Source organism: Plutella xylostella, chromosome 4 (genome assembly GCF_932276165.1).
Source record: "Plutella xylostella chromosome 4, ilPluXylo3.1, whole genome shotgun sequence".
NCBI classification, from domain to species: domain Eukaryota; kingdom Metazoa; phylum Arthropoda; class Insecta; order Lepidoptera; family Plutellidae; genus Plutella; species Plutella xylostella.
Window position 1 is genome coordinate 3977709 of NC_063984.1, and position 12923 is coordinate 3990631.

Sequence of the window (12923 nt, forward strand, 5' to 3'; positions counted from 1 at the left end):
GTCCAGGTAGACCAGTGTCCTTATGCCCTCGTCTCGCAGGAGCTGTGCTATCCATGCGGTTATGGAGGCATAGGCTGATGGCGCCGAGCTGAGGCCGAAAGGTAGGCACGTCATTTCCAGCAGTTCGTTGCGATATATGAGCCTTAAAAAGCATCTGTGCCTTTGAGCTATTGCCACGTGGAAATAGGCCTGGGATATATCGATTTTTCCCATCCAGTCCTGTTTTTGTAGGAATTCTGGAACTTTGTGCATATTCACCAGTCGAAACTGTGGCGTACACACGAATTTGTTCAGATTCTTCAGGTTGAAAATCGGTCGTAGTGATCCGTCGGGCTTGGGTCTTAGAAACATTGTTGAAAGAAAGCTGGGTGAGCTTGGTACCGGCTGTAGTACATTTTCTTTTTTCATTTGTGATATTAGCTGGGACATTTCTTCTGAATGTGATTTGTGTGATGCGGATGTATCAATGGCGGTTTGCGAGAGAATGGAATGCGGTACCCTTCTATCATTTTCAGAAGTCGTGCTGGTGCGCCCAGCTTGGCCCATGTATGTACAAAATGTTTCAGTTGGCCCGCCCGAAAGGGCCTCGAGTCAGTATTTGTAACGTTTATTTTTTGATCGAAACGAAGGCGATGCCTGTTGTTTACGGGGTCGCTGCTGCTTGTTGTTATAGTGCCCCCCCCTCCCTTCGCGATAGTTGTTTGGTTTTATGTTTGAGGTGGAGGGTCTGTGATTAGCATTAGAGTTGCTAGGCCCTTGCGCAGAGCTGTTTGTGTAAAAGTGGCTTTGGGACCTGTTGTTATTTGGCCAGTGAGAGCATCCCTGCGCGGGAGCTTTGTTTTTAGCACCGTTAGGCTTGTTGCAATTAATCCCCTGCGCGGGGTTTCTAGAATATTCATAATTACCAGCTTGCGCAGCCGGTTTGTTTGTTTGCTTAGGCCAAAAGGATTTCCTTACTCCTCCGGCCTTTTCCAGGGCTAGTGTAAATTGTTCAGAATCGAACAGGTATTTACAAGAAGGAGGAACCTTGCGCAGGTTACTTTTAATGAGCGGGTCTTTCACGGAGGACAGAATGAGCTCCCTTCTTTGCTCCACCATGTCCGCTCTGTGGCCGCACACCATTTGAAGAAGATCATTTGATATTTTTGAGTAGTCACCACCAGTAAAAGTTTCAACAATTTTTTCGTTGATTTTATCGTACGATAAATTCTCTGGGTTGCGCACCCAGGATAGGAAACTGCGTATACCTTCTTGCAGGGCAGTTTGTTGCTTTAGCAAGGCCATTGTCAGAGCAGCATAACTTTTTTCGGCAAAAGCCAAGTTACGGGCAGTATCATAAGCACGCACTTCCTCGTTTGTATCGAGCTCTGTGTAACCCGGTGCAGTACTGTAGCTTTTTTGTGCTTCAGCGTATCTAATCTCCGACCATTCACTGTTATTAAATCTTTGCACTTGGAGTAACAACGTTAAATACTCATCGGACGTTTTAGGTATTGCTGGCTGTTTGAGGGAAGTGCCTAGATTCAGATTAAAATCTGCCTGGGAGTTTTCGTCATTGCACTGGGCGTTCGAGTCGTTATATAAGTCCCCACTAATATTCAAATCAACTTCCGGGCAAGACTGTTCATAATTGCACTGATCGCTACGGTACTGCACTTGATTACGCAATTCACTAACCTCTTTAGCCAGTTTCTCCAACAGGTCGTGGCGGCGGCGCTTTGTACGCCTCGACTTTTTCTTCCTCCTTTTCTTTCGATCCGAGCCGGAGGAATCGGATGAAGTTGTTGATGAACTTTCCGTAGAAGAATCCGAGGAGTCAGAGCGACCCTTGCTTGGCCCTGGGGCTGGTTCTACTTCGGTCGCCTCCACTTCACCTTGCACTGTATTTAAGTTGGATTCACTAATTTCTAAAGATTCACTTCCACTTTACAAATTCTCTGAAAACAATCGTTAGATTTCTGGAAAAAATATTGTATATAAAATCCACAATTGTTATACTGGAACACATAAAATCCTATTACCACATAAAAGCAAATATTTTTTACGAACGGTAAAACCGTTAGGGATAAACAAGATAATTTATAAATAAATTTTTAAATTCTTACTGTTGCTGGCACGGTTGATTGGCAGAGCGCTCCGCAGACAACCGTGCGGTCCAGGGGAATGGACGTCAATGAGCAAGATTCATCAAGTTACCAAACGTCAAAACTCAAACTTGACTAAACTGCCTAGCGGACTTGACGTCAGAGACAGCGGAAATCCGCCACAAAGCAAGAAATAAAAGGGGAAAAACGGATGTTACTCTCATTATGTTTAGGCTTCGAATCAGCTACAGGGTTTAATATAATAGTGTTAAAATACATTATTATTATAACTCTAAGCACAGCTGCGCTTGCTCTATACCTAACTGATTAGAATTCTTATAGCGCCCAATATGGTTCTCCGCACCAAATATGCATGAATTATGACTATGTAGATATTTCCTTACTCCGAGAATTTAGTGTGACAAACACAATAGTGAGTAACCAGCGACACGATGCCATAATTCTCACATTGATTCATGAATGAACACAGCTTCCTGTCAATAATAGTAAGTAAATTTATACAATCATACGAGCTCTTATCACAACAACAAGGATCATCTTTCAATTTCAACCTTAATTGTTACTAAATGAATCACGTTTCTAAGAAATTACTCCAATGTATACGTTCGATATACCGCTATAGTATGTCTGTGGACTAGGCTATCTTACCTTATCTGAATGGATCAGGGTCAAGAGTATTGGGTAAACATTCTACTGCAAATCAATTTGATGACTTTCTTCTCTCATGAGTTCTGTCACCGGAGACCCGGAGCGCAACTTACCTTGACATACCACTTGGTCTGCGACTTGCGTGGCTTGTGTCTGCGGCGCTCGGGGCTGCGGTCCGCGCGAGCCGGAGAGCGCAGCGCGTGGCAGCGGGCTGCTAGTGCCTTGGTGCGCTCCGCCAGAGAGTGCCGCAGCTCGCCCCCCCCGCACCCCCGCAGCATGCTCACCCACCGCCGAGGAACCCCCGAGAACAACCCACACTATGTACATCTACACCACTCATCGTGGTAGAACAGTCTCAGTGCTCAATATCTTGCAGCGCCAACGAACTACACCAGAAACGAAAATTGAGCTCATGTCGAGATGTAATAAATGCCAAGTAATGATAGCTGTGGAGATTCGCATAACCGGATTACGTTATCGCTTTAAAGATTACTTGTACCTACTATTTTTTATAAATTCTTACATATGTTTTTTGTTATAAAGTTGTGTTGAGATGGACGTAAAAAGTGAAAGTGCGGAAAGAATTTTATGAGTCTCTCTCTCTCAGCCTTCTGTAGTCCACTGTTGGACATAGGCCTCTCCTAACGATCGCCACCCCAAACGGTCACCCGCCATCTGCATCCAGCGGCTTCCCGCTACCTTCCGCAGATCATCAGACCAATGGAACTGTGCACTGGAAGATGTTTTTAAGCTTGTAGAGTGGAAAAGACTGGGCATTAACGTCAATGGCGAATATATCTCTCATCTACGATTTGCTGATGACATAGTTATTATGGCGGAAACGCTGGAGGAGTTAGGCGAAATGCTCACAGACCTCAATGATGCCTCTAAACAAGTTGGGCTGAAAATGAACATGGACAAGACAAAGGTCATGTCGAACGAACATGTTTCATCATCGCCCGTAACTGTAGGAGGTGTCACCATCGAAGTTGTCGATCAGTATCCCTACCTAGGACAAGTGATCCGATTAGGTAAATCCAATTTTATGAGTATACATGAGAAAATATTTTCAACTTCGAAAATAAATATTTGGCAGGTAGTTACGATATCCAAAAGTATGTAGTTATCGATTTTGAAATACCAATATATGAAATTTCAATTACCGTTTCAGTTAAAAATAAGTAAGTAGTTCTTAAGGTTGGCTAGGTACGCATCCTAACAAATGACTATTCAGTTTGAATTGGAATAAAAGACTTTGATCTGTATAATTGGCGGTAATTGTTGCAATTTGGATTCAGGAAGAGCCCTACACGTAATTGAACTGATGGCAGACACGTCGAGGTCTAGGCCGAATGATAAAGAAGTCGCAGTTGGTATAAAGTGACTAACATTTCTGGTTATTCATGAGTCTCATGACAATAGGTATATGAGCCAAGTGTTGATAATTGTAACTTATCACATTACTACGCAATCAACACATAGTAGTTTTTTGGTCTTCCTTTTGTATAAATAAATAATAATCAAATAATAAAACCACAAAACATACTAATTCTATCATAGTTATAGCATAAGAGTATATACCTCTACATATAACAACAGAAGCCTGCGTACAATATACGTTCGAATGTGATGAAAACAGGACATTCTCATTAGCTCTTTTATGAAGTCAACCTGACATAATTGATTCATACGGAACATCCTTGCCAGTGTTTGCACTCGAGGCCTCAAGTGCTCAGACCCCCAACTGAGAAAGAGGGGTTTGAACATTTAAGGCTATTTTCTGTGCTATCTGCGGCATGTCAGGCAGTTACCAAATCCACACATATTTCGTTGTTTTTCAACCAATCTAAATCCGTTAAAACTACTTAAAACTTTGCGTTTCGTGGTAACCAGGTATTGCAAGCTAAATAAGTCCACCTTATTTATAAACGTGTAGCTAAATCGAGACAGAAATGTAAGCAGTTGGTTGGATTGCGAAGTCTATAAGTGTTTAACACGACTCACGAGACTAGGTCGATATCTGTCAAGGAAATTGGATAATTGAGGAAGGGAGCGGTCGGCGGCGGCGACGCAAGCGCTGCTCGGTATTATATTGCTGGAAATTGAGGTGACTCTTGTATCAGCTTCCTTGCGGGCTCAAAATAGTATTTACCTATTAAGTAAACATACTAGGAAGAATGCTCCGAGCTTGCACCCACCAGAGGAATGGTGTCAGTGACATTCTTGAATGCCCGCACTAAACTATGTAAATGACAAGTTGCGCTGCCGAATAGGTGTAGGTACTCTGTCTTACTAAGGTGTAGCATCTGTAGCTGTAGATATGCATGTCGCCGAGTGTTTGTGTTATCTTTAGAACGATACAGTATGACAATAATCCAGATGTGTTGATAAATTTATACGTGTGGGACTGAATTCTTGATATTGGACGTCATTGACACCGGTGATTGTGTAAAAAATCATCTTAGACTGATCGATGAATGTTAATGTAAAAACACGACTTTCATAATAATATAATTAAGTATGTGTACTTATATCCCTTTTTGAGATTCAGTGATGATTCTGTCGTCGATTCCTTACTGAAGATATTCGCTGTGTCTAACAGCGCACAGTGTGTCGAAACATGATTTATTCAAAATATAAACATTCAATAACATTTTATGCATAGCGATATGCAAAACAATATTATTTTGATTTTTATACATAACACATTTATGTTGATTTGAATTTTACATTCTTGTATAAATAAACGTTTAAAAAGTATGACATGTGTAAAGCTGTGCTAACAATCTGTTAAAAGTTGTCTTTAGGGAGTTTTAAATAATCTGACCTTTATTATACAGTCTTTAAAGTAGATAATAAATCTGGCACAATTTGGCAGCAGGTGGTAAGCGGTTGGAGCGCAGTAACAGCCGTCAGGTGTTCAAAGGACCAAAAGGTGCATTTTAATCTCTACCTGGATATTTGCACCTATATATATAGGTAATGGTAACCGCTGCATGCATTGTGGCAATGATTTTTATTTTCTACAGTACAGTTATTTCATTATAATATTTAGGATTATAATATGTAGGAATATATAAAAAAAAATGCATTTAAGCCCTTAAATTCCACTTGTAGAGGTTTATTATAAAGGTAGGTACGTCCAGCCAGACCTTTCCTCATATATTTTAAATTTTGCAAACTTCGCTAACTACTTATTCCTTAAATAAAAAATGTGTGAACCGGATAATCCCTTTTTATAGAGTCTTTTATTGTCAGATTATTGTTGATCTAAATATGAAAGATCTCCGCTATTATCAATTAAACTTGGCATTGACAACATCCTGCGATAAGCTCTTATTACAGAATAGGTCATTATCATACAAATTATCCCAAACACGATGACGCCGGCTCACAATGCACAAGAAACACGGCACTTTTACAATCACGACACAGATAAAATAATCACCTCGAGAAATTGGCACAGTTTTTTTCATAAAGACAAGTGACACTGTTTCGGGCGGGAAATACACACAGAATATAGAGCGGGAGAGTCCGTGACGCAACGTGCCGCGCGCGTCGCCGGCCGCGGAGTGGCGGACTGTGGCGAACTCTTGACGCGTGTGTCACACTGTGCGCGGACCGAACCGGCTTTTCATCCTTCGAAGGATTTTCCTAAGTTACGAGTATCATTCGTGACTTTGAGAAACAAGAGTTTGTGTTAGATTTTCCCGGGGTGTTCGGCGTATAACAATTTATTCTAGAGAATCTAAAATATAATAATACATTCATACATACATCTATGTACAAAGTATTAATCTCCCGTAACTATAATGGTAGTGCATAAGTCCTTAGTATGTTAATTAAGTATCATAAATAATTTGAAGCGTCCATAGCTAGCGTTCTAGCTTCAGTGATCGGTACTGATCATTGAGGCTAAGCAACACAGGGTACGGTCAGCCATTGAATGGGTGACCGATTTCAAGTGGTTCTTCCGTGCATCGGACGGCAAGTTAAGCGTTGTTTAACTTGCCGTTTCTGTTTCGGCAGCAGTCGTTAAGCCTAGCCTACCTTTCATATTATGACTGTATCAGTCAGAGGCCTTAGGGCAGCTTGAAAACATCTGACAGTCGGATTGCCCACTTACCAGACAACTCTCTCAGCACAAGGTTGCTTTGTTGGGTTGGGAATTGGGGTCCACTAACCCGAACTAGGCCAGCGTCGTGGAGTAGGCCTAAAACACGGCACGGGTTTCCTTCATTGGAAGGAGACCCGTGCCCCAACAGTGGGGACGTGATGGGTCATGATGATCGGATTAAAATAAAATAATTACTAAATAACTACCTACTATGTCTAAACGATTACACATTGGATATTGAAGGATATACAGGGTGTTGCAAAAAGGGTATACTAAGCCGAAACCTACATGTGCAGCATGTTATATCTAAGTCCGAAACTGAAATCAGAATTTGAAAATTCGCGAAAAAATATCATTTTCCATAGAAACTTTGTTGGTCACGTGACTTTTTTAATATGGAAAAAAAAATATTTTCGCGAATTTCCAAATTCTGATTTCAGTTTCGGGCTTAGATATAACATGTAGGATTCGGCATAGTATACCAATTTTGCAACACCCTGTATAGATGAGGCAAACTACTCTAAATATTTTTTTACAATATCCGAGTCATTTTGTAAATTCAAAATGCTATACTAGGACAAACGTCTGCATTCTGCACCGCATTTTTTTCGGAATATTTTTCTTCCTTTCGTTACAGTACTTAGCTCAGTAAGAATAACATTGTGTAGGACACTACACAGTACACAAACTGTGTGGACGTAACACAATGAATTTTATGAGTACATATGTAGAAAACACATAGAAGGCAAGTTAAGTCTTATGTAAAATAAAATGATCAAAAGATGAATAAATCATTTAGATATAATTAGGAGTTATTTTTTTTATAAATAGATAGGTATGTACCAATCTAACTACATATGTATTCAGTACTATATAAATTTATAGGGCGTTTTTAATTTGGCATTTCGTTCTTAATTTATTTATAACTAACTATCGTCGAGTAAAGCAGGTGATATATATAAAGGAAATAATTCGAGGACAATGGAGGACTATAGGTTTCCTTGTAGATAAAATGTGTATTCTTATTAATTTTAGTTACTTTAATAGTTTTGTTTAATAATTATGTATATTTATACAGAGAGCTACAACACATAACATAATTGAACAAGTTATTTCGGCATCTTGCAATTTCCATTGTTCTGCGCAACTACTCATATGCACAAAAGTGTGCTAATATCTGTTATTATTGTTTTGATAAGTCAGACTACTTACAACGATGACTTCATCAAATACCCGTGCAAATGTTTTGTTGTGTGGAACAACTGTGAACGCACATTGACGATTTAAACGTTATTTTCGTTATACTTTAGTCCTTAATGTATGAGACCATTAGGGTATGGCATTCACATTGAATTAAAGTTTTTGATTTCATATTATGACTGTATCATACCAATTTAATGCTAAGTAATACTGAGACAAAATAAAACAAACAGATAAAGTATCATAAATATAGCGTAAACGTACCGTCTCTTCCTCTTCTATGGTATCATCATCATACCACACAAGGGTTCTCCTACCCTCGTCTTCAACTTCTGTCTCTAAATAAATTCTAGATGAGTCAATCAGATCCACGTAGACCACCAATGTGGAGTTGGGTCGAACCCTCATTGTCACCACACAAGACACACACACACTGCACAAACACACGTTTCCTCAGAATAATAACGGCTTCGGGCTTTCTTTTACTATTTCTCCACAACAGCCAGACAGTTTTTTGATAAAACTCTCAGCGTGTTAACTTTGTCAAGACTCGGTACAGACTGTTAATTGAGGCAGGTTTTCCTGTCCCCTTGATAATAACGTCAACGGCATTGGTGCTCTGACTAAGCGATTATACTAACTAAATAAGTTAGCAATGTATTGTACCTATACTTTACATGTAGAAATATCATATTCGTATAGTCCGACAAAGCTAACGTTACAACAGAAACATAAGCGCCGACATCAAAAATTATTTACAGTAGTAAACACACAAGCTTAATAGAAGTAGAGGAAAGATTCGTATTTTATACCTATACAGGTAATTATAAAAAGGTTTAAATACATTGGTGAGATGGTGAGTAATGAAAAGGTTCCACTTACAAAATATCAACCATAAATTTAATGACCCAAAATTTTTTGAAAATTTAATTTAGAATTTTTTTTTTTTTTTTTTAGTAGGTCCTTAATCAAAATTCTGATGCGCTGTTCAATGTACTGCAATATTACTTTTCATTGCTCTTGAGTGTATTAATAATTTGTGCTATTTTTAAGTTAAAACTATCTACATACTGTTTGTTACATAAATTAGTGAATTTTGTCATAATACTCGTATTTGAATCGTATCAGACCGCAAGTGTATTTGTTATTTGTTTTCTAGCTGTATACTTATATTAATTACTCACTACACATTTAATATAAAATAATAATACTTAGATGCACTTAGCAAAAACTTAAAGCTAAGGAGATAATAATTACTACGCGGGTATGCTACGAAGACTGCGTAGCAACTCCTTCTGTCTCAAGTAAAAGAAGTGAACGCGCGCGCAAAACTTAAGATCTTCTGAATCTAAACGAAATTACACAAATTTACCCCCTTATTCATAGAAAAGTTACAATACGTTTTAACTAATAAACTGTTTTGTCCCTCTCTGACAAAGAACAAATTGTACTTTGTCGGAGAGGGACAAAACAGTTTATTAGTTAAAACGTTTTGTAACTTCTCTATGAATAAGGGGGTTAATCTTTGGTTAAAGGGTAATTAACAAATATATTGTAAGTATTGATTGGAACTTAGGAGTCAAGGCTGAAGGAAGCTCGAGAATTTGCGCAATGGCGAAGATCCGTTTTACGTTCTTCGCAATAAATAGTGAGTGATGAATTTATTCATGAACTAAGGTTTATAACCGCCGTTATCCTAATTTCAAATATAATAAATAAAAAAATACGATCAACACAGATCAACAGTATCTTAATATGAATGAGAAAGACATGGGAGTGCTCATGATCATAAGTTGTATGTCAACTCACTCGCTTAGCGGTTAAGTATACAGAATCTAAATCGTACCTAATGATAGCAGATATACGCCTCTTACCCTTTTGCAGGAGAGGTCCTTTTCAAGAGAGTCAGATTTAATCCCAGTAGAAGGGCTTAGAATAATGTCGTGTAGTAAATAACAGCACAGTGAGGCAACAAGCTCCCACGAATACTTTCAACACTATCACAAGAATACCAACTAAACAGTTTTTGCAAGCTGTTGCGTTGCCATATTGTTACCCAGCGTTTCTCAGCCACCTATTGTACGTAACTAACCGACTATTATTATGGTCCCCAGAGGAAAATAAAGAGCAATTCTTATCAGAAAACTATTAAAACGTATATGGACTAGTTACAGCTGATTAATAAAAGTACATATACGTAGATGTAGGTACCACCTACCTACTGCATAATCATGCTAGGTATATTTTAATTTATTAGGAATAATATTACTGTAAATACCCACCTAATATTGATTTCTTCATTGGATTTAATATAATATTTACGATATCCTCGAAGGAGAAGTTGTTTCTATATCCTATATTTAAGTAACTATAGTACCTAGCTTAAGTATTTATCATATCAGCAAATATAAAAATATACTCGTACTAGTAGGTAGGTATAAACGTAAGTACATATATATGTGTACGTAATTACAACAACAAAAATATTCGCACGCAATAATATCTACTCAGAAGCATCTGAATGTCAAAAATATGCTGTGAATATTAATCAGCCATGTAGGCGATCTGGTGCTCCCACACAGGATTTGGGGTCAAAACGGTCCATCTTTCTAGTATTAATTTATTTATTACTTATATGAAAATCTTCTAACCTATGTTTTACAAAACTCAGATTTGTACATTCTTACCCTATTTAGGCAATAAGTACATAAACATGCTAGATATTCTATCCAGCTGGCACATTCCACCCAATGTGCTGATTAAGTTATGATTACGATTGTTTTTTTTGTTATTATAGGTTTCATTAAGTGATGTTTACATTACACTTCAATAAATAAAAAAAAATATGCTTGTACATGTGTATGGAAAAAGAAAGCCGTTTATCAAGATGTTCATTATAGAAAGTTTTACGATTAATGATATTACCAAGCTCTCAGCATCCTCGTTCATCTTTTTCTACGCATGATTCCTGCTGAGGTGCCCAGGTCAGGGCTAGGGGCCCGGCGCGGGCTGCAGAGGATGCCCCGGCTCGCAGCTAGGCGCCAGGCGCTCCCGCGGGCTCCGCACCATCACTCGTCACCACCACATGCCACATTCCATCACTGCATCCGCCTCCAACATATGATCGCCGCGACCGACCTGACGTCACGCACTTTCTCGCCACAACAAGGTTGAACTCAACTTCTGACAACTCTATCAACACTTGGATCCCATGCACTGATTGCGGATGGACAAACACTGACTCGTACTCGCTCGAAAGGTTGATTAGTTTCACTTAATCGTGAATAAACACAGTGGTCGCGTGTGGAGGAAATACGATCGTATGGTTGAGGTAACGACTTTCGCGCACGAACTGAGTGAAGCACGTCCGAGTCGCCGTGGCAGCGCGCGCGCACGTAACGGGTCGCCCCCGCCCCGCGCGCCCTCCCGCCGCCGCGCTGCCTTCACCTTGCCCGCTCACCGCGCGCCTGCCATCTCCATCTCCATATTCTCCATGCCTGCGCCGCTCCTCGGCCGCGGCACTCCACTCTGATTCCACAGGAGTGCCATGCTCTACGGGTCACCTAGAGGAGCTGACAAGCACGTCGATGTCTCATAAATGTATGGGAGGTGAAATAGCACAGTATTCCATTCCGGCCAAAGCGTTGAAACACAAAACATTGCTGATTGGTAAACCGATTTTACCCACCGTTCACCTTTATATCATCGATCGATGATTAAGTTAATTTTCTTCAGCTCATCTTCCTTTCACCTGGGGTCGGCAAAGGGTGATGGGTGATGTGATGGTGGTGGTGGTGGAAAAAAGTTAGCCAACTTTTTGTTAGTGTTTTGGTAATAATTATCTTTCATGGAATGATTAAAATAAATAAAAGCTGAAAACTTCAGTGGAGTAGTCATTGTATTAAGAGCTGAACCCTAAAACATGTTTCAGCATCCGTCCGTTTGTCTCTGTACTACATTAAAACGTAAATCGTGCATTAAAATTACCGTAATATGATTGTAATTAGGTATATATTGGTAATTATTGATATTTTAATTTACTTATTTAAATAACGTCACAATACTCTCACCTCCCTCCTCCATCAACGGCTACGCTCGCGCTGTAGGCCTGTAGGTAGTACCTACAGGCCTACAGTGAAACTATAAAGTCCTGAAATTAATGTTTGAGGAACTAAAATTTTCAGGAGCCTGGCACCATTAGAAAAGAAACATAAAAGTCATAACAATTGTTTATGTCAATAGGCGGTTGGCTGTTTTTTTGAATTTTCTTATAAATTATAAGGATAATCTAGTTAAAAGCAACAATTTACGCTCGGTTGCAATTAGGAAGATGAAGAAAAATATTTGTAGTCAAGCTAGTGAAGTTATTTATCGAGTTTTAATACAATGTTTAGCGGAACATAAAGCTGGACACATTTTGTCGAATTTGGAGGATGTTTACGCTCGTACAGCGTCTATGACGGGTATGTAGCATTGTACAAATTGTAATAACTCATTTTTTATTAGTACCAACGCTTCATTTATCGATAAACCTAGGTTTAGAGCCCAAGTCGAACATGGTTTACATACCACTGATTGTAGGTTTCATCTGGTTTCAGTTGAGTCAAACCTTAACATTTTGATACTTGAAGATATATGTTTGTTTACTTACTAAATTCACATTGTGTGAATTTGGGGGGCATTGTGTAACTCAAAAAGATTTTTTTATTTTATAGTTATATCGGACCAGCGTGCCAAAGAGCGCAAAATATGGAATATTCCTAACTCCTGGAAGAAACAGAACTGGCCGTCCAAAAAGAGAAATTGATGTCTTTGCTATGTGTGCCCTTCGTCAACAGATCCAGTTTTTTTTA

The 12923-nt window shown here is 39.2% G+C and overlaps 1 protein-coding gene across 7 annotated transcripts in view; it reads right to left on the reverse strand.

The window, feature by feature from the left end:
* The window catches only part of LOC105381369 (ral guanine nucleotide dissociation stimulator-like 1), a 39056-nt gene extending 27489 nt beyond the window's left edge, over positions 1-11567 (reverse strand). For 2 of the 7 annotated variants that reach the window (XM_038121059.2, XM_038121058.2), the window contains exon 1: positions 8335-8502. In XM_038121059.2, coding sequence (XP_037976987.2) covers positions 8335-8478 — 144 coding nt within the window. In that variant the 5' untranslated portion in view covers positions 8479-8502. Of the gene's footprint in view, positions 1-2866; positions 3328-6116; positions 6363-8334; positions 8503-10995 lie in introns of those variants that run through there. The other 5 variants (XM_048629476.1, XM_038121054.2, XM_038121062.2 and 2 more) reach the window with 5 other exon arrangements.
* Positions 11568-12923: the final 1356 nt, after the last annotated feature.